The 21287-nt window shown below is 40.5% G+C and overlaps 1 protein-coding gene across 3 annotated transcripts in view; it reads left to right on the top strand.

Moving 5' to 3' along the window:
* Positions 1–21287, top strand: part of CEMIP2 (cell migration inducing hyaluronidase 2) — a 74173-nt gene that overhangs the window by 16725 nt on the left and 36161 nt on the right. For all 3 annotated transcript variants that reach the window (XM_080669265.1, XM_080669264.1, XM_080669266.1), the window contains exons 2-10: positions 286–628; positions 4361–4501; positions 5323–5884; positions 10341–10510; positions 13915–14103; positions 15591–15760; positions 16819–17028; positions 17389–17594; positions 17734–17803. In XM_080669265.1, coding sequence (XP_080525391.1) covers positions 298–628; positions 4361–4501; positions 5323–5884; positions 10341–10510; positions 13915–14103; positions 15591–15760; positions 16819–17028; positions 17389–17594; positions 17734–17803 — 2049 coding nt within the window. In that variant the 5' untranslated portion in view covers positions 286–297. The remainder of the gene's footprint in view (positions 1–285; positions 629–4360; positions 4502–5322; positions 5885–10340; positions 10511–13914; positions 14104–15590; positions 15761–16818; positions 17029–17388; positions 17595–17733; positions 17804–21287) is intronic.

Here is a 21287-nt window from a genome sequence, read left to right as displayed (position 1 = left end):
TGGACTTGGTATTTTCAAACAGTCATTCCAGTGTTTACCAGGGCATGGGGAGAAGGTAGAAATGGGGAATTGTTGCTTAAAGGCTACAGAGTGTGTTTGGACAGAGTTCTAGAAATGGATGGTTATGATGGTTGTGCACAATCTGAATATACTTGATGCAACTGAATTATACACTTTAAAATGATTTAAATGGTAAGTTTAATGATGACTGCAATAAAATATACTTTTTAAAAAGCCATTCTAATTCTCACATTTCTTATTCCCCCCCCCCTTTTTTTTTTGCAGTGACAGCGTATCATGCATGCCACTAATTCCAGGGGACGCTCCCCTGCTTTCCTGCAACCTCAGAATGGAAATGGCCATCGCTCATCCGGCTATGTTCCAGGGAAGGTTGTCCCACTGCGTCCCCCTCCTCCTCCAAAGAGCCAAGCTTCAGCCAAATGTCCCTCCATCAGACAGGAAGCCCGGGCCAGCTTTGCTTTCTCACCTGAAGAGCAGCAAGCCCAGGGAGGAAGCCAAAAGCAGAAGAGGCACAAAAATACTTTCATTTGCTTTGCTATCACTAGCTTCTCATTTTTTGTTGCACTTGCAGTCATTTTAGGAATATCCTCAAAATACGCTCCAGACGGTAAGTGCCTATGTGTGTGTGTGCGTGTGTGTGTGTGTGTGTGTGTGTGTGTGTGTGTGTGTGTGCGCGCGCGCATGTGCATGTGCACATGTGCTTCCAGAACACTAGAGGCCTGGTGCACGAAATTCGTGCATGGGGGGGGTGGTGTCCCTCAGCCCAGCCTGCACCCTCTCCAATCTGGGATCCCTCTCACAATCCAGGACTGCTGGCTCCCAACTGCTTGCCTGCCTCTGCCTGATTGCCCCTAACGGCTTCTGCCTGCCAGCCTGATCACCCTCTAACCACTCCACTGCCAGCCTGATCGACACCTAACTGTTCCCCGGCTGGCCCGATTGCACCTAACTGCCCTCCCCTGCCGGCCTGGTCACCCCTAACTGCCCTCCCCTGCTGGCCCGGTCACCCCTAACTGCCCTCCCCTGCTGGCCTGGTCACCCCTAACTGCCCTCCCCTGCAGGCCTGGCCCTCCACAACTGCCCACAACTGCCCTCCTCTGCCAGCCATCTTGTGGCAGCCATCTTGTGTCCACATGGGGCAGCCATCTTTGACCACATGGGGGCAGCCATCTTGTGTCTTGGAGTGACGGTCAATTTGCATATTTCTCTTTTATTAGATAGGATATCCTAGAAGAAAAAAAACGGAAGAAAACAGATTAAGATTAAAACGCTCTTTTATCTTAAGTTAGCTCTAGCTAACTAATATGTAATTAGTTAATATAAGGTGTAACCACTGAATGAGAGCAATTGTCAAAGGAATCTACTGGAAATGATAAAATTAAAGGATGGCTCTTCCTTCCTATTTTGTCACTTTGTCCCAGTGCTCAAGACATTCTTGAGTATTTCTTTTTGAAATGGTAATTTTAAGAGTCTTTACTGAATTCTTATGATAGCACAATTTCATCCTTTGTGGGAGATAGGCCTTCATTTGCCAAAAGTTTTTAGTGATGAAGATCACTAACTGGAATGATAAACTATGTTTGATTTTTTTTTTTTTTTTTTATACATATAAGTGAAGGCCCTGGTCAATAGGTTGGAGCGTCATCTCGATGGACCAAGGTTGAGAGTTTGATCGCTGATCAGGGCACATACAAGAATCAACCAACGAACACATAAATAAGTGGAACAGCAAATTGATGTTTCTCTCTCTTTCTCTTCCTTCCTCTCTCTTGTTCTCTAAAATGAATAAGTAAAAATTAAAAATATACACACATATATGTGAAAATAATTAAAGTTGTGTTCTGTGGTTTGCAACTGGCTAGGGGGACTATTCCAAAAGAGAAGCCTCGAACATTTTTGAGGAACAATGTCTATCCTAAAAGGAAAACATCCATTAGGAGGTGTGATTTCTGAAATATTTGTCTAAAAAATCACTCATTACTTCATAGTTAAAGATCATGTAGGGAGGTTTTAATTTCTTAAAGGCCTTTGCTTTCCAAGTTGGTAATATATTAATATTTTGGGTGATTTTGAAAAGTTCATTGTCAGTCGGCCCAAATACTATACCAACAAAGAACGGCCTCATAACAGAATCCCGTCCATCCATGTGAAATTCAGAGGGCTCTGTGGGAGAAGAAGCACATGTAGCAGCCTGGACTGGGCATCATAGTTATCTGAAATTTTTTAGTCTGCAACATATTTTTGTCAAATTAGATGTCTCCTTAAATGGCTATAACATTTGAGAAGCATTTTACCATTTAAAAGACTTACAAATATTATTTTGTTTAGTGTCCATGGGTGATTTAGAGGTTTATAGACTTTAAGGTCCTGGGGAGAGGTATGTCAATACTTCTAAGTATACCTGAGTAAGAGAGATGTTCATATCAACATCTTTTGTTGACCATGCCCTTAGACTGATCACATTATGAACTTGTAATGTTGCTTTTCATTGCACATGGCATTGACTTTCCTTCCCTTTTCTCCAGCAGAATAACCAAGATCACTGCTGTTGATTTATTCTTTCTAAGTAATTTGCAGTAAAGGGATGCTAGGTTAGTGGAAAATCAGCTGAAATCTGTGGCTTTAACTGATGTTTTCATATTCCATTTCAGACAGTGAATTGCTGATGTGGTTCCTTGAATCAACATTCTTTAGTTTCATATTTTGGCAGAATATCAGTGGAAAGATCTGGTATGCTTAAGTATTTCAGTGTCAGCCTCACTGTGGTTGTTGCTCTTACATAACTTTGATAATGCACCCACTGCTCAACAAGTGGGTAGCCAGGAAGATGGGGCAGGCCGAGCTATTTTTCAGTGCTTTCTGCAGACCATACACTTTCTCATTAAATAAACGTTACTGGAAGGAAACAGCCTGGAGTTTTTGTTGATGGTTCCAATGAAGCGTGCTCTCCTGGGGAATAATTATAAACAATTAAGGAGAATTATGTAACGATTGTAGTAGCCTCTGGATATCAAAAGACTGGATTTCCTCCTCCATAGCTGGGTACAGTGTTGTTACATGGGACATACATTCGCATCTGATATAACATTTTGGAGAATTCCAGCTAGATGTTTTATGGCAAGAGAGGGAGGTAGAAGAAAAGTTGAAGAGATCTTTAATATTAAGTTAGAACACATTCAAAAAATTTCTTGTTTCCTCCATGGGAAGGAAAGTTTAAGGATTATTCTTAGTATAATAGTGATGATCAGTGATTTACCAGAATTAAATATCAGTGATTATGAAGCTGCTATGAGAAAAATTAATTCCATGAAATAATTGTCAAGGTCTTAACTAGCAGGACTAATAATAGCTTGGAGGGCTGTGGGCTCATTACTGTGTGTGTGTGTGTGTGTGTGTGTGTGTGTGTGTCTATATATATATATATATAAATTTTACAGTATTTAGTATAGAGTGGACAAATGGATCCTCAATAAATATGGTCATTAGTTAATCCAAATTGGTGTGATGCCCCCCCGCCGCCCCTTCTTTCAAATTATAGCAGAAAGGAAAGGTCTCATGCATTAAATACCTGTGGCATTACAGAATACTTTTATCTTTTTATAATCACCTATTCAAGAGGCAAATTCTCATTTAGTAAAGGGCTACAGGAAGTAAAGTAAACCTCATTTCTTAAAGGGGAACTTTCCTATCACTCAACGTGCTGAGTAATCTTGGGTTTGGCTTCTCTCATCTGTGGTTTTCTCCCCTCTGAAAATGCGAAGTCATGCCTTTGGCCATTTGCCTCTTGCAGCTTTGTTGGGAAAGAGTGGTACATGTCTAAAGATAGTGATACTTATCAGCTACTGCCTTGGGAGTAGAAGAGGTGCTATTATCACCTACTAATGAATCACTGTGCACAGGAAAGAACTTGGGAAGACCTCATATACATATTGCTTAGCAGTTTCCATTTTTTATTTACTAGTATGTTTGTTGTGAACATCTTTTCTTTTCTAAAACATGCGGGCCCAAGGACAATTCAGTTTTGCCTCTTCCTGTTGATTGCATTTCCAGAGTAGATGATTCAGGAGAATGCCATTTTGACTTTGTGGAGTTTGACCCGAACTAGATGGTAGCAAGTTAGCTTTGTGGTGAAACCTTTTTCCTGTGTGGAGGAAGTAAAGGATTTGATGTATCTCTGCTGGGTGGGAAGGGGTGGGGTCTCCATCCTATGGCAAGAAATTCAAAGATATCAGCCCATTAATTTCAGATCGCAATACATGATGGTAGTGCTTTGATTGGGCTAAAGGTATCCTTCCATTTTGTTGGGTTGATGGGATATTGATGTTGCATTGTCTTACAGAGAATTGCCCAGATCAAAACCCTCGTCTCAGGAACTGGGATCCCGGACAAGATTCTGCAAAGCAAGTTGTTATCAAGGAGGGAGATATGTTCCGTCTGACCTCAGATGCCACAGTGAATTCTATAGTCATTCAGGATGGAGGCGAGTAATGGTTCCTGTCTGTGGAATAGCTTGCTGTTTATTATGGGGCACATTTGATGTTCTTTCTATAGAAACTGTTCGTAGCCTTTAGGATATGGTGTTACTCTAACCTCGGAGACATGCAAAGTTCCTTAAGGTAGAACCATAGAATTCAAGAGCTAGAAGGGCCTTAAAAATCACTCAAGTCAACATGCTTGATTTATAGAAAAGGAAACAGCTCCAGAAGGTGTATTCTCATAGCCCAGTGGTCGGCAAACCGCGGCTCGTGAGCCACATGCGGCTTTTTGGCCCCTTGAGTGTGGCTCTTCCACAAAATACCACGGCCTGGGCGACTCTATTTTGAAGAAGTGGCGTTAGAAGAAGTTTAAGTTTAAAAAATTTGGTTCTCAAAAGAAATTTCAATCATTGTACTGTTGATATTTGGCTCTGTTGACTAATGAGTTTGCCGACCACTGTCACAGCCAAATCTTTGTTACAGCTGTGGAGAGTAATGAGAAAGTTAACAGGGAAAAATGAGATTCATATTTGTCGGCTCTTCAATACTATTCTGGAAAAGATTTACCTCTAAAGGGAATGGATTGAAATTCATAAGCATGGGCATTTTTAGTGTGCTGAAATATGAGCTCTTCATTTCTTCCTTGACTGTTTTGAAAGCAGGTTTAATTTTTTTAATGAGACTTTTAGTGAATTCTTTTTAAACCCAACTTAATTGTGGAAGAGTTCTCTCCCCCCCGCCCTCCCCCCCGCCAAGTGAAATCTGTTTCTCTGTATGTCAGAAAGATATTTCCGAAGTGGGCTGACACCAGTGTTGTTCTCTGTAGGGCTGCTTGTATTTGGGGACCATAAAGATGGATCCAGAAATATTACTTTGAGGACTCGTTACATCCTGATCAAGGATGGTGGGGCGCTTCATATTGGAGCAGAAAAATGCCGCTATACATCCAAAGCGACAATTGCCTTGTATGGCAAGTCCGATGAAGGTGAAAGTATGCCAACATTTGGCAAAAAATTTATTGGTGTGGAAGCTGGCGGGACACTGGAGTTACATGGGGCACAGAAGGCGTCGTGGACGTTGCTGGCGAGAACTCTGCACGCCTCGGGCCTGACCTATGGCGCCTATGCCTTTGAAAAGAACTTTTCCAGGGGCCTCAATGTGAGGGTAATTGACCAAGACACAGCCAAGATTTTAGAAAGCGAGAGGTTTGATACCCACGAATACCACAACGAGAGCAGGCGTCTTCAGGAGTTTCTGAGGGTCCAGGATCCGGGACGGATTGTTGCTATAGCTGTTGGAGATTCAGCAGCCAAGAGCCTGTTACAGGGAACTATACAAATGATCCAGGACCGGTTGGGAAGCAAGCTGATCCAAGGACTGGGCTACAGGTGGGCATACCTTTGTACTTTCTTCTCCAGCTCTGTGCGAGAGTCTACATGTGACAGGAGAGCGGGGGTGGACACAGTCACACAACACACCACGGCCTGACCCCAGGTCAGAATGGTCACTGCCATGGAGGACTGGTTGCCTCTTGCTTTGAAACATGGGCCTGGGGGACAGGATACTGGTTACAAAAGCTCTTTTCTTGGCTTTGGCTTACGAAGCACTTGGTGAACTGTAGCATCAGGCTTGCAAAAAGAAGAGAAATGTGGCCCGGCCAGGTGGCTCAGTGATTGAGCTTAACCTATGAACCCAGAGGTCAGGGTTCGATTCCCGGTCAGGGCACATGCCTGGGCTGTGGGCTCGATCCCCAGTGTGGGGCATGCAGGAGGCAGCCAATCGATGGTTCTCTCTCATCATTCGTGTTTCTATCTCTCTCCCTCTCCCTTCCTCTCTGAAACCAATAAAAATATATTTAAAAAGAAAAAAAGAACAGAAATGTGGATGTGGTACTAAAAAATAAATAAATAAAAAATCATGCAGTGTAAGGACAATTTACTCTTCTATTTCATTACCTTATGAAGTGTGTCCTATGAGACTCAGGCTGATCAAGGCACTGTAGGAGTTGAAAGGTTAGGGCCCAGGTTTGTGCTAATAAAAAGTCTGAGTGGGGTGGAACACGTACAGTTTTCTCTTTTGGAATCCTTTGGTGGTCATTTGGATCAACTGATTTGCTTGATGCAGGTCCGGGGAGGCATATACGTGAGGCCAAGCTGGAGGGCTAGGAAGTTCATCCAGAGAGTAGGGATCATTTGTACTATTTGTGGTTCTTGTGCCATATTCTAGTTGACCGTGATTTCCTAACACATCCCTGAGCTGGCTCAACATTTAATTCAAAAAACAGAAGTTTCAATTCTGCTTACTGTTCTTAGTAAAGTCAAGGAATATCTGCAGTGAAAAGTAAGAGGATTCTAAAACTCACATATTAAGACGATCTAGTATTGTGTTGATGGTTGGTTGATCTAGTTATTATTTTTTTCCTTGGAAATCTGGTTGTTGGAATGAAATATTATCTACAGAAATTCTGGAGAAAGTTAAGACAAAGTGAGTAAAGAAAAGGGGTCTGTAATGTTTTAAAAATGCTTTCTGTTCACCCAGGGAATATGTAAAAGTTGCTAAGAGCTGGGTACCCATAGATATTTGATGAAATGACACCCTCTCAGCCTTCCTTTAATCTAGTGGATAGACAGAGACCTGAGTAGATGAGGACTGAACAATAAGACACTTGCTGCATCTACAGGCTACAATGGGAGTGTAGTAAAAGGAACTCCAAAATTGGCCTGGGTTAGTCAGTGGAGGCTCTCCAAAGGCGAGGATGTTTAGGAGTGTGCTGTCTACGCGGTGGAATGGAGGTCTTTCCAGACAGGGAACAACGTGCAAAACTTCAGAAGTGTTTTTTTTTTTTTTTTATATTTTATTGATTTTTTACAGAGAGGAAGGGAGAGGGACAGAGATTTAGAAACATCGATGAGAGAGAAACATCGATCAGCTGCCTCCTGCACACTCCCTACTGGGGATGTGCCCGCAACCAAGGTACATGTCCTTACCGGCATCGAACCTGGGACCCTTGAGTCCGTAGGCTGACGCTCTATCCACTGAGTCAAATGGGTTAGGGCTTCAGAAGTATTTTCAAACATTTTTTAAAATTAAATATTAGAGGCCTGGTGCACGAATTTGTGCACGGGTGGGGTCCCTTCTGACCGATAGGGGCTGTCTCACCCAGTCCCAATCAGGGCCGGCCAGGGGGAAGGGCCTCGGGAGGTTGGCCAGATGTGGGAGGTTGGCTGTGGGAGCGCACTGACCACCAGGGCGCACCTCTTGCATTGAGCATCTGCTCCCTGGTGGTCAATGCGCATCATAGCTACCAGCTAGTCGTCTGGTCATAATGGTTGCTTATGTCTTTATATATATAGATAATATACATACAGAAAAGTGCTCAAAATAAGAATGTAGAGTGTAATGACTTAGCACCATGTGATAACTGGGCCGCTACCACCCAGTTTGTGAAATAGAACACTGCCAGTGGCCCAGCCTGTTCACCGATTACTCCTTCCACTCGCCAAAGGGAACCAACTGCCCTGATTTGGTGGAGAATACGAAAGTGTTTGAACTTCATATAAAGGAGGGCAAATAATATATCATATTTTGTGTCTGGCTGCTTTGCTCAACTCTGTTATTGAGGGTCATCTATGTTGTTGCATGTAATGCTTGCTCATTGTCATTGCTGTTTATCTTCCGTTGTATGTTTATGCCACAAGGTATTCACGGCTGGCTATCTGGGTGGCTTTCCAGTTTGGACCTCTGTTGTCATAGGTGCTTCACTGAATGATCTTTTACCCACCTCTGGATGCACATGTGCACGTATTTCTATAGTTCCTAGACCTAGGAGTGGAGCGCCTTTTCAAAGTTAGACCCCCCTCCTTTGCTTCCTTATCCAGTAACGCCAGGGGTTACAACTTTTGTTTCTTTATGCGCATCATTGTTCTAGGTCAGTGTGATCATTAGCCATGAATATTTTGTTTGACTTCTTTATTTTATTTATTTATTTTTTAATTCTCTCTACTGGTTTCTAAATTCCCTGAAAATATAGCTGCTGATTTGGCGGAGGAATCCGTGTTGTGATCCTTTGCCAATGTTCCATGCTTTGACATTATCTCCAGTGTACATAAACATGCCCCTTTGAAGATAATGCTTTGGTGCACTGACATTTTCCTCAAGTGGAGGAGGGAAGTAGGAGTGTTTTGGAGATAGTGTCAATAGAATACAACATTGTTTTATAGTTGCTGAGGCAGTCCTGGTAAATAGAGGAAGCCTCTGCTGTTTTTCCTCTCCTTCCCTCTCACACAGGAGATAAGACATTGAGACATTCTTCATTTGATCCTTTCTGCTGTGTCAAGGAATATAAATAGAGCTATAAAGCGTTGTCAGCCAAAGAGGAGCTAAATCCAGGCAGGGGTGGGTGTGGAATTTATAAGGATGTAGGCATAACTTTGGTTAACTTTTATCTGTGACTATCTGGCCATCTGTCTAGCATAGATTACATTTGGTGTATTTTTTAGAGAAGGAAGTTGACATTTTTCTTTTCATGTTTTAAACCAGGAGTCTTAAGGTAATTTTTTTAGTTTTTTTTTTGGATTGATTTTTGGCAACAAGCTTAAGCAAGTCCCTGGGAGGTTTATCCCAATATCACAGAAATAAAATGGTGTTTTCAAGAATACATTGCTTTTAACAAATAGACATGTAGTATGTACAGTCCTTTGGATAGTAATTGTACAGCTTTAAGAATGCTAAGAAACAATTCACCGAGTGGTTCTCAGCCTTACTTGTACACCTGAGATTTAAAAAATTTCTGATGCTCAGAGCCCACCCTTGGTCACTTACTTCAGGATCTGTGGAGGTTAGGTCCCCAGGCAACTGATGTGCAGTTGGGGTTGATAACTACTGCTCTGTGCTCTGACCTCCAACTCACGGGTTCTCAGTGTGGTCCCTGGACCAGAAGCCTCCGCATCACCTAGGAACCTGTTAGAAATGCAAGTTCTCAGGCTCCATTTCAAACGGGGTGTATCTGAGCCATCTGATTTAACAAGCCTTCCAAGTGATTTTTGGGACTGCTGACACCAGAGAACCAGCGCTCTAACTCAGTGATTCTCCAGTGTGGCTGCACTTGCAAATCACCTGGAAAGCTTCCACAATTTACTAATGTGCATCCCATCTGTTGAGATGATGACTGCGTTGGTCTGTGCTGGGTCTGAGCAGAGATGTGTTCTGAAAGCTCCCCATGTGATTCTATTGTGCAGCTAGATTGGAGAATATTGCAGAGTCGAAAAGAGCAGGTTTTGTTTATTTATGTATTTATTGTTATTGATTTCAGAGAGGAAGAGAGAGGGAGAGAGACATTAATGAGAGAATCATCGATCGGCTGCCTCCTGCATGCCTCCTACTGGGGATTAAGCCCGCAACCCGGGCATGTGCCCTTGACCGAAATCAAACCTGGCACCCTTCAGTCCACAGACTGATGCTCTACCCACTGAGCAAAACTGGCTAGGGTGACAAGAGCTGGTTTTAAAAGAAGGAAAAATAAATGGGTTCGTGGCCAGAAGGGTGGTGAATGACATGGGTGTATACTGAAGATGGAAGTCAGTCATTAATTCAAGTCAGTCACCGGTGTTTCACCTGTTACAGAGCTGGGTAAACAGGGTTTTAAAATTAATGTGCATTTCCCTCTGTGACGCCATTTACTTCACAGTCAGCGTTTGCACTTGTAACCTCACATAGAGGAAAAGGTGTAGGGGCTGGCAAAGAATGAAATATGAGCATCAGAGGACACCTGATCTGCCATCTGTGCCAGGGATCTGGGTCAGGACCATGACAAATCATCAAATGCACGGCTCTTTTTCCTTCCAGGCAAGCTTGGGCATTGGTTGGTGTCATCAACGGTGGAAGCACTTCTTGCAATGAATCCGTGAGAAACTATGAAAATCATAGCAGTGGAGGAAAGGCTCTTGCCCAGAGGGAGTTTTATACTGTGGATGGTCAGAAGTTTGCTGTGACAGCTTATAGTGAATGGATTGAAGGTAGGCAAGCACGGTGTATACTTTTGTAAGACATGGGTAAGTATTGTGAAAGATTGTATTTTTTAAAGTGATCGCGTATTCAAATGACATTCCAGTAAGATTTCTTAGCTGATTTGAGAGTAAAACCAACAGTTTCCCTACTGTATTTGGTCTTTTAGACTCCAGGGTTCTTTCTAGATTGGGTACCACCAACTGGACTTTGTGTGTGGTTCTCGAGCCTGTTTAGTGTGGCTAACTAGTGAAAATAGATTTGTTTCCTGGATGTGATGTGATAAGCTGTCTTTGTTTACGCTCAGTGACAGTGAACATGATCTTGTACCTTGCGTCTTCTCTTTCTGTACGTTATGTCAGTAAAATTACCTTTGAATACATGTTATACAAAGTAAAAATGAATCTTTTGCCACCTGATTCAGAGGTAATTATTTTGGTGCAAATAATCTAGTATTTTTTTTCTTATGTGTGTTCCCTCCCTTGGTGTTCATTTTGTTTTAACCTGTTTTCCATATTGCAAAGGTACCTCATGTCTTTATATTTTCTTCAATATACTTTCAATGATAATCCATCTTTCAGAAGAGCTATAATTTGTTTGAATAATACCTCGTACTGGCTATTTAGGGTGCTTCTGACTTTTTTCTCTTAATGATATTCACTGTGTAATTTTTTTTTTACTACCCACGTTGCTGCCAGATTTTGGCTTTAGGTATACATTGGCAGCTCTGTGCTTGCCCATCACCTTTTCCCCCCCAACCAAATATTATACCCAAGCAAATGTGAAATGAGTGAGTAAGAGGTGTTTCATTATACCTTTAATTATCCAGAAAGGCTTAGTTTAGACTGGGCTCATACCTCTGTTTTTAAAAGCAGAGTAACGAACGTTTTTACTAAAATGGCTTTCTGGAGACAGAATGCCTGGATTCATATCCCCGGCCTTTCACTTACTCTGTGATGGTGGGCAAGTGGCTTTAACTTCCTAACCCTCAGTTTCCTCATCTGAAAAATGGGGATAATAGAAACTGCCATATAGGGCTGTTATGAGTATCAAATGTGAAGAATATGACGTTTTTAGCACAGCGTGTATAATAAGCACTCAATAAATGTTACCTATTTTTTTTTTCTATGAAATATTTCATCCTTGGTGGCCTTATGCCTAAACATTTTCTAAATACATTTCTTAAGTTGATTTTAGAGAGAGAAAGAGAAAGAGAGAGGGGGAGAGAAAGAGAAACATCTATGTGAGAGAAAAACAGCAATTGGCTGCCTCCTTCACGCACTCTGACCAGGGATCTAACCCAAAATCTGGGCATGTGCCCTGACTGGGAATTGAACTGGCAACTTATGGTGCACAGGACAATACCCAACCAACTGAGCCACACCAGCCAGGGCAATATTACCTATTTTAATGATGATGATGCAAACATGACTTGGGTTATAAATGGTGTATTTTGTATGGTCATTAAAGAGAGTCTTTTGCTTTAAAACAGAGTTCGCGTTATGAAACGGGTTTTCACACATTGCCTCAAAGCAACCTTCTGGGTTTGGGGAGATGGTATTATTATGGACGAGGAAGCTGGAATTAAGCTCAGCTTTCTGCCTCCAAGAAAAAGCAGCTTTCTGGCAAAAGCATGGGTGGGTGAGAAGCATTTCTTAGTAGGAATTTGTGTGAAAAGTTCAGTACAACAGCCGCCAGTAAGATTCCAGGCAAAAGATAATTACTGACAAACCTCAGTCAACACTTCCTGTGTGGGAAATTTTGTTTTCATTTCCACGTTACTGATGACTGCTCACTTCTGGAGAAGGGTACATGCTAGCTTTCTGTCGCAGATTGTTGTTTGTGTCTCAACAACTCCTACTTTCTGGAAGAGAGGCCATTTCTCTGCAGGAAGCAGGGGGAGGCACTTACTTCCTTTCACGCCTCCAGTTCCGTAGTGCTGATAGCTGACAGGAGATCATCCTAGACAGGTTTTTCTCCTAAAGCCAGGAAAAAAGTGAGGAATAATACAGATCTTCCCCACCCAACCTTCTGGACTCAAAAACAGAAACAGAAACACAGAAACAACCCACCCAACCTTCTGGATTCAAAAACAGAAACAGAAATACAGAAACAAATTCTAATGATCACTTAAGTCAAAACGTATTTACCAGTTTTTAAAATTTTTTATTGATTTGTTTTTTTTAGAGAGAAGAGCGGGAGATAGAGAGAGAGAGAGAGAGGGAGAAACATCGATGTGAGAAACATCAATCAGTGCCTCCCGTGCATGCTCCCCCTGGGAATCGAACCCACAACCTGGGTATGTGCCCTGACTGGGAATCGAACCTGTTGCCTTTTGGTACACAGGACAACGCTCAAACCCACTGAGCCACACTGGCCAGGATAATCTAGTTTTCTTAAAAGCATTTTTGCTTAAAATCATCCTTGTCATCTTTTAAAAGCATTATTGAAATTTACGTAAAATTTTTACGAAAAAAGTTAATATTTAGTTGCCCCTTTTTAGATAATTTTTTTTGGGGGTAGAATATGAAATTTTGGGTAAGGGTTGTTGCTGCCATGAAGTTTTTATGACCTTTGTTCTTTACCTGTCTGTTTTGATTCTTGGGAAGGCAGAATAATATGGAGGTTAAGAAATTGGGCTCTATCATTTTTTGGCAGTTATTCAAACTCCCTGACCTTTGGTTTCTTCATCTCATACATATAATAGTACCTATCTCTCATAGTTGCTTTCATGAAAGGTTATTATATTTGTGAAGTCCCCAAAATTTTAGCTATTGTTATTGTAAGTTTTTATTTGGACAACATTCCATGATGAGCTTAAGTATCTGGACACAATAAACATATTAAAAATGCACTTTACATTTATAAAGTATCTTTTTTTGGTGCTTGGTAGACATAGAAAAGCAAGGTAGATCACAGTCTAAAACCTAATCTGACTTAGTCAGATTAGGTTTTATCAGAATAGATGGCTCAAGACTATAAGGAAAACTGTATTATTCCTCGTGCCATGTATGAATTTCCATCCTTTTGATTTCCCTGACGTAGTAGAGGTGTTTTTTCACTCCTGTCATTGTCCTTTACAACATCGGTTGCCAACTGGTGGTCTGGACCACTGGTGGTCCGTGAGGTCCAAAAGGTTAGCGACCGCTATTTAGAGTCACTGTCTTAAAGGAGCACCCGCTCAGCATCTTACATTCTGGTCAGGAGTGGATGGGCTTTCTCCTCATGGCAAGGATCTGTGTTTGCATCTTTCATTCATTAATATCTACAGAGTGACTTACACATGTTGACCATTAGTAAAAATGTGCTGACTGTGTTTATCTTGACTGTTGATTTGTTCATCATTGAGAGGGTCCACATTAGGAGAAAAAAACAAACTCCTGCTAATGCATCGCTTTCTTTCTTTTTGGTTTAGGTGTTTCTCTTTCAGGTTTCCGGGTGGAAGTCGTGGATGGCGTGAAGCTTCATCTGCTTGATGATGTCAGTAGCTGGAAACCTGGAGACCAGATCGTGGTTGCAAGCACAGACTATTCCATGTACCAGGCTGAGGAGTTCACGCTGCTCACCTGTCCCGAGTGCAGCCGTTTCCAGGTCAAAGTCAAAGGTATCAGGCTGCGCAGAATGCTTTTTTGGGAAACACTCTTTTCTTGGGATTTGATTCCTGGAGTTATATGTTCCCTCCCCAGTCACCATCATCACCACCATCACCATGTTTCATGCCTGTTCCTTTTTTAATAAAAGATGAAGGCATGGTGGATCGATTGTTTTCCAAGGTCCTTTCCAACTTCTTTTTAAACTGTCAAGTAATAGTAAACCCAGCCATTCGACTAGATTCATTTTTCAGTGGAAATTTATCTTCTTAATAAAAAAAAAAAAATCTATGGTTTTTGAGTGCCTACTTCCTTCGCAAAAAGTAGATCTTATTAATATTTAAAATGGAGCCAAAAAGGTATTTTAAGAAGACTGTATTTCCTCTCATAATCTTCACTTGTACATCTTTTGAGGGAGAGCAGTGCCCAATGAGATTGTCGCTGTAAACCGTTTAGAAAGAATGGCTGACATTTATTCTGATCTGACAGTCAGCAAAGCTTCTTCCTGCATTGCCTCATTTATGGGCTTCATTGTGTATTTCCCTCGTTATGTTGCTTTCCTTGCTTCTGTGCTCAAGAGCTCACGGAAACTATTTGGTAAGTACTCACTCAGTGAGTAATTTAGAGCTTTGCAGTTTAAGGGAAACTTTTTTTGCTTTAAAATAAAACAGGATGATTGGATCGCTGGGCACTTGTCCTCTGTGTTTCAGTGTTGTGCTTCTCCTTTTCGATAACACAGGGCATAAGCAGAAAACAGAAAAACGCAGAAAACTGCGATACCATCTGGCATTGATTTTGTTTGGAAATTCCCACTGTTGTTAACAAGTCTACATGATAATGAATCTCCATGATCTCAACTCCTTGATTTACTTTTATTTTCTCCCTTGAGTTTATATAATAAAAAGATCAGAGAGGAGCTCATTATTAAAGAGTTTCTAAATTTCCCATCAAAGTGGGAACTTAAAGGAATGCATAATATTAAAATAGGAAGACGGGGGGGTGGGGGGGGAAAGGTGGTTGTTTTTGTGCTGTTAATGTGCAAATGCAGACTACTTCAGCTGTGAAGTAGAAACAAAAACAACTCACACCCTGTAATCAACATTGATAACACCATTAGTTTTTCTGGACTCACTGTACATTTGGTTTTTCAGGTGTCCTCCGGGGGGTGGAACAAAAGCTTATGGACAGGGAGAGAGAATATGGATTCTTGAGTAGTTTCCAGATTATTGATTCCAGATTAAGGGAGGATTGAGCTACTTCAGGGAGGTGCAAGCTCTGTGTGTGGATTTGACAGTTGGTCAAATTGGGTGGGTGGTTCAAACAGATAATCACTAATACCCTTGCTTCCTGTGATTCTGTGGTTCTGAGGTATTAAAGGATGGAAGCAGACAGTAACGTTTGATAATGTCTTGGGGTTACAGAATAGCGCGACTGTCTTTTTGACATAAGTTCCATGTTTTCTTTGTTCTAATATTATTTTTCCCTTGCCCACATCAACCAGAAACCCCGCAGTTCCTGCACATGGGTGAGATCATAGATGGTGTAGACATGAGAGCTGAGGTTGGAATTCTCACCCGGAATGTTGCAATCCAAGGAGAAATGGAAGATTCGTGCTATGGTGAAAACCAGTGCCAGTTCTTTGATTATGATACCTTTGGGGGACATGTCATGGTAGGCAGAAGGATTTGATGCGTTCTTTGAAACCTTGGTTGCTAAATATATTTGGAAAAACTTTAAAGTTTTGGAATGAAATCATAAGGATATTAAGAAGAAATCATATTTTTTTTTCTCTATTGAATGACAAAGAGCAGATTTTAGGTAATTAAAAGAAAGTTTATATCTTCATGTAGTTGACCTGGACCTGAGGTTAAACTGTTTAAGAATTGCCTTATGAAAAATTAAATCAGTACATTGGGAAGAATGAATTATACAGAGACAAAAAATAAATCTTGGTATGAAAGGATCAATTGGTTCTTTATAAAACATGATTAAGCAATATACACATACAAACTATGTTTCTGAAAAACTATCTTTTATATGCAGATTTTTATTCTGTAAAAGTATTAAGCACTTACTATGTGGTAAGCTTGCTCTGTATCCTAATTTATTGAACTTCTGGGCTGCATTTTGGCTACATGTGTTTTAAAATCAGTGTTTGTGCAGTAAGTGGGCTACGCTTATTAGCAACATTTCTGTTACACCAATTTCTGAAATGTTGGTCAGTATTATTTCTTTGTTTTCAGTAGTATGATTGAAAATCCAGTGTTTAAAAATATCGAATGCCCTAATTGTGGATCACAGGAATTTTTTAAAAGAACTGAAGTATTCACTATTATGCTAACAAAAATATTGAGGACCAATTTAGAACTATCTTTTTCAAACTATTGTGGAAGTTATGGAATAAAATAACAAGAGGAGACTGGAATTGACCAAAATATTTGAACAAATCAAAACACACATACAGAAATCATCTGCAGCTTTCCTGGTTACATTTTCGTTTATTGTTAATGTAAGGTGCTATTAGTCCGTAGCCCTTTAAAGCAATCACTTAAGCAAAGGAGGAGCATTTGCTAAATTATTAACTGGGGACCCGGTAAAATAGGATGCAAAAGATAGTAAATGTTTTAACATGTATGTAATCTTTTTCAGACATTTCCAATGAAACAATATATTTTGCTACTTTCCTGTAATGAAATGTATCATTTAATTTTGGTTACCATGTCTTCCAGATAAGGAAAAATTTTACTTCAGTCCATCTTTCTTATGTGGAATTGAAACACATGGGCCAGCAGCAGCTGGGACGGTACCCTGTTCATTTTCACCTATGTGGCGACGTGGACCATAGGGGAGGTTACAGACACAGAACATCTGTGGACGGACTGTCTATTCATCACAGCTTCTCCCGGTGCATCACCGTGCATGGGACAGACGGCTTGCTGGTGAGCAAGCTCACATTACGGGGGTGCATATTATTGAAGTAGTTACCTCTCCTTAAATCTCATGACTTCTCAATTTTATGGAAGTGAGCTCTGCACCACATGCCTTTACTCTGTTTTGCTTTTACAGAGAATTCTGTTTTTCCGTGTGAAGGAGGCTTCCTTTTTTAGCTACCCAAATTATTCTCTTAAGAGATCAATAAAACCTGACATTTGACTTTGCCCCTTCAGATAAGATGAAAAGTTCTTTTTGCATTTGTACCCAGCAGGCTACACTGAATAGTACTTGTTACTTAAACCACATTTACTTAATACCACAATCAATCTTGCTACCAATGACATTATACACTTATGTTTCTGCAGATAAAGGACACCATTGGGTTTGACACACTGGGTCATTGTTTCTTCTTGGAAGATGGTGTTGAACAGAGAAATACTTTGTTCCACAATCTGGGACTCCTCACCAAGCCAGGCACCCTCCTTCCCACTGACAGGAACAACTCCATGTGCACCACAATGCGAGAAAAAGTGTTTGGGAATTACATCCCTGTGCCCACCACTGACTGTATGTGAGTAACTGGCAGAGAGAAAAACTCATATGTGATGGTCAAGGTCTTTGGCTGTAGGGGAAGAAGTTTTGGGGGGAGTTTTTAGTGGGCAGAATATTTCATGATGCTTATTTAAATCACCTTAAAAAATGCTTTGCAGGGCTGTTTCAACTTTCTGGATTGCTCATCCCAACAACAATCTGATTAATAACGCAGCTGCAGGCTCACAGGTAAGTAAGACCTAAGTGCTTTCAGGTTTTTCTATTCATGTTTACAGAGTTCTTGTATATGGATGTGACATTATGGATGGAACTCCATGTGTGTCAATCTCTCTCCTACATCCTATTGGTTTCTGGTGCTACTTGTCTAGTTGAGAGCAGATGTGACTGAGATGCTTCTTCCATTTCTTCTAAATCAATTATGCCAGCTTGTATCATCCTGCAATGACCTTTTGAAGCCCCTATGTCATCTCAGCTCATCCCTAGCTCAGGATGTCTTATATTCCTCAGTTCCTTTAACATCTTGGAGCCTCCCCTCCACGTGGAGTCTTTGACTCACTCCTGTATGCAAGTTCCCATACATGTGTATTAAATTTGGTTATTTTTTTCTTGCTAATCTGTCTCATGTTTACCTTGAGGGTAGAGAAAAGTTTGTTCCTCTCCTACAATAGCTACTGGTCATAATTAAAACTATACATAATAAAGTATATATTAAAAATATTTTTATTGATTTCAGAGAGGAAGGGACAGAGAGAGATAGAAACATTATTGATGACAGAGAACCATTGGTCATCTGCCTCCTGCACACCCCACACTGGGGATCGAGCCCACAACCCAGGCATGTGCCCCAACCGGGAATCGAACCATGACTTCCTAGTTCATGGGTTGACACTCAACCATTTAGCCACACTGGCCAGACTTCATTTTATTTTTTATCAGTGAAGCAATCAAGCATTTAAAAGAGACTTTATATTTCACTGGAATATTTGTAATAAAAAAATTGAAGTTAGTTTGAAATGCTCAATAATTTCTACATCATGAATTTTTATCAAGTCATGTCATTTAAATTTAGCTCAACTTGCCATTTTTGAGTTTTCACCTTGTTTAACTGGTGCTCACCAAATGAATAATAGACAGAAACGATGTCAGTGTTAAGTACCACATTGTAAAAATGAAAAAAAGACATGGCCATAATAAAAATTAAATAAAGAATTTTGCAACTGTCCCAATAAAATGATCTTGTCAAGGAAAAAAAGAATTCAGCTATGCCAGTTAGTATCTCTGTGCAGAGTAAGACAGATGCCAAATGGAGGAGAAGCAGTCAGCTAATCCCCAGGGTTATCATGTCATCTCCAGAGTATAATTTTAGTGTGTGATACATAGTCTTTCTGGGTTATCATATTTAAGTCAGGTGTGGCCCTGATCATTTCAGTTTTTAGTGTTGATGCCGAAAGAAAGCTTTAGCTTTTCTTCATGGGAATGGATTATTCTGTAGAAGACAGACAGTGGTCTCTCTGGTGAAGGGGCTCATCCTTTTGTTAATCGTATGCACTTGGGGATTTCATCTCCTTGGTAAAGCAGCTAACCTCAGCTGTGTGCCTTAAATTAACTGTGTTCCTTGAATTGTTTCACAAACAAGAATAACTTAAAAAGAACAAATGAACTATTTTTGGATGGCAGAAATGTCTCCTGGGTAAGGTTGGAGAAATTTACATTTACAATTGAGTCTGAATTAAAACTACTAATTTATAATATAAAAATGAATCTTCAGGACATTATACTATTACAATTATATCTGTGCTGAAAACTATAGTACAAAAAAAGTGGGCTTTACAGCAATACCTAAATATTCATATATTTATTGGCTATTAAGATTTTATTTTATTTATTTATTTATTTATTATTTATTTATTATTATTATTATTTTTGGTTATTAAGATTTTAAAAGGAAAGAAATGCCTAGCATTGTTTTTCAGGGAGTATTTCTTTGAGATGAATAGAATACAGGCATCTTTATGTGATGGTAGAATTCACATCAGTGATTTCCCCTAAAAACATAAAATTCTTATTTGATAGGCCAGATGCCTGGACATTTAATCATTTCAGGTTTTCATTCATTCATTTTTTATCAAATATTTGTCAAGTCCCACATGGGGTTTGCGTTGAAAGTTTCTCATTGGAAGATGAGATTTTGGGTAAAGATGGCCAATAGATCGATAAGCAGTTTCACCCCAGGATCTTTACAAATGAACAGCCAGAGTAGAGATTCCTTTCAGCTGTTTTCAGAAGTTGTGGGTTGAAGATTAAAACACATTGCAAATAGTCTGTGAAAGGTGAGGTTGCCAGAAACCTTCGTTGAGGCTCATGTTGAGAAAATAACAAAGGCCCATTTCATGTATGTTCTTCTTCCTTTTCATTTTGGGAATTTTTTCTTTTCCCCTCTAGAAAAACTGCTCCAGGGAAGCTCATGTCTTGGCAAGGGTTTTCCTCCCAAAGTCGACCAAACCCTTTCTACTTGTACCTTTCCGCTGCCTTTTACAGAGCTCCCTTTACCTGTTCTGACACCACAGTGTTTAACAGGAAACAGCTACTACCTCCTTGTTCTTTCCTCCACCCCCCAATCCACAAACTCCATTGTACCCTAGAGGTTTTGCTGTGCCCTCAGTTTATAGGGCTATGGTATGAAGAAGACAACCCTCCATGTCTTCTTCAATGGTCTGATTTGTGCCCCAAGGAGTAGAGGTGGTAAATACATTTTTCAAAACAGTTTTTCCTTTTAAAAAAATCCTCACCTGAGGATATGTGTGTGGTTGTTTTTTTTGTTTGTTTTTTTAAAAATATATTTTATTGATTTTTTACAGAGAGGAAAGGAGAGGTATAGAGAGTTAGAAACATCGATGAGAGAGAAACATCAATCAGCTGCCTCCTGCACACCCCCCACTGGGGATGTGCCCACAACCAAGGTACATGCCCTTGACCAGAATCGAACCTGGGACCCTTGAGTCCACAGGCCGACGCTCTATCCACTGAGCCATACTGGTTAGGGCTGTGTGGTTTTTTAAATGTATTTTAGACTGAGAGGAAGGAGGGGGAGAGAGAGAGAGAGAGAGAGAGAGAGAGCGAGAGAGAGAGAGAGAGAGAAAGAGAGAAACAGAGAGAGAAACATTAATGGATTGATTGCCTCTCCTGCCTCCTACATGCACCTGCCTGGGGATTGAACCTGAAACATTTGGTGTACGGGACAATGCTCCAATCAACTCAGCCACCCGACTAGGGCAGAACAGTTTGCTTTAAGACCATCTTTAAACTTGGGGGAAAATGTTAACTATTGCTTTCATTTTGGCGCATAGGTACATATGCTTTTCACAATTCATCTCCTCTCTCCCAAAGGACTTTTTTTTACAGCTAATATAGTACTTATTACATATATTTTAGTCCTGTCTGTATTTCCCATTAAATTATGAATTCTTTGTGAATAGTCTTGTACACCTGGCATATAGTGGGCACTAAATAAATGTTTTCCATATTTGAATCAGTGCCGTACTTTTTGGACTATAAGTTTAAGTTTCCACAGCCTGTTTTAATCAAAGTTCCATCATATGAAGATGTCTTTCACATTGGGCTGGTTTTCAATTGTCACAGGTATTAGGAACATTTCATTTCAATTTTTATATTTCATTTTGAGTGTCAAAATATTTCAAACTGTTCTGCTCCC

The sequence above is a fragment of the Plecotus auritus genome, assembly GCF_963455305.1.
Source record: "Plecotus auritus genome assembly, chromosome: 5".
NCBI lineage: Eukaryota > Metazoa > Chordata > Mammalia > Chiroptera > Vespertilionidae > Plecotus > Plecotus auritus.
This window is presented reverse-complemented; position numbering and strand designations above follow the sequence as displayed.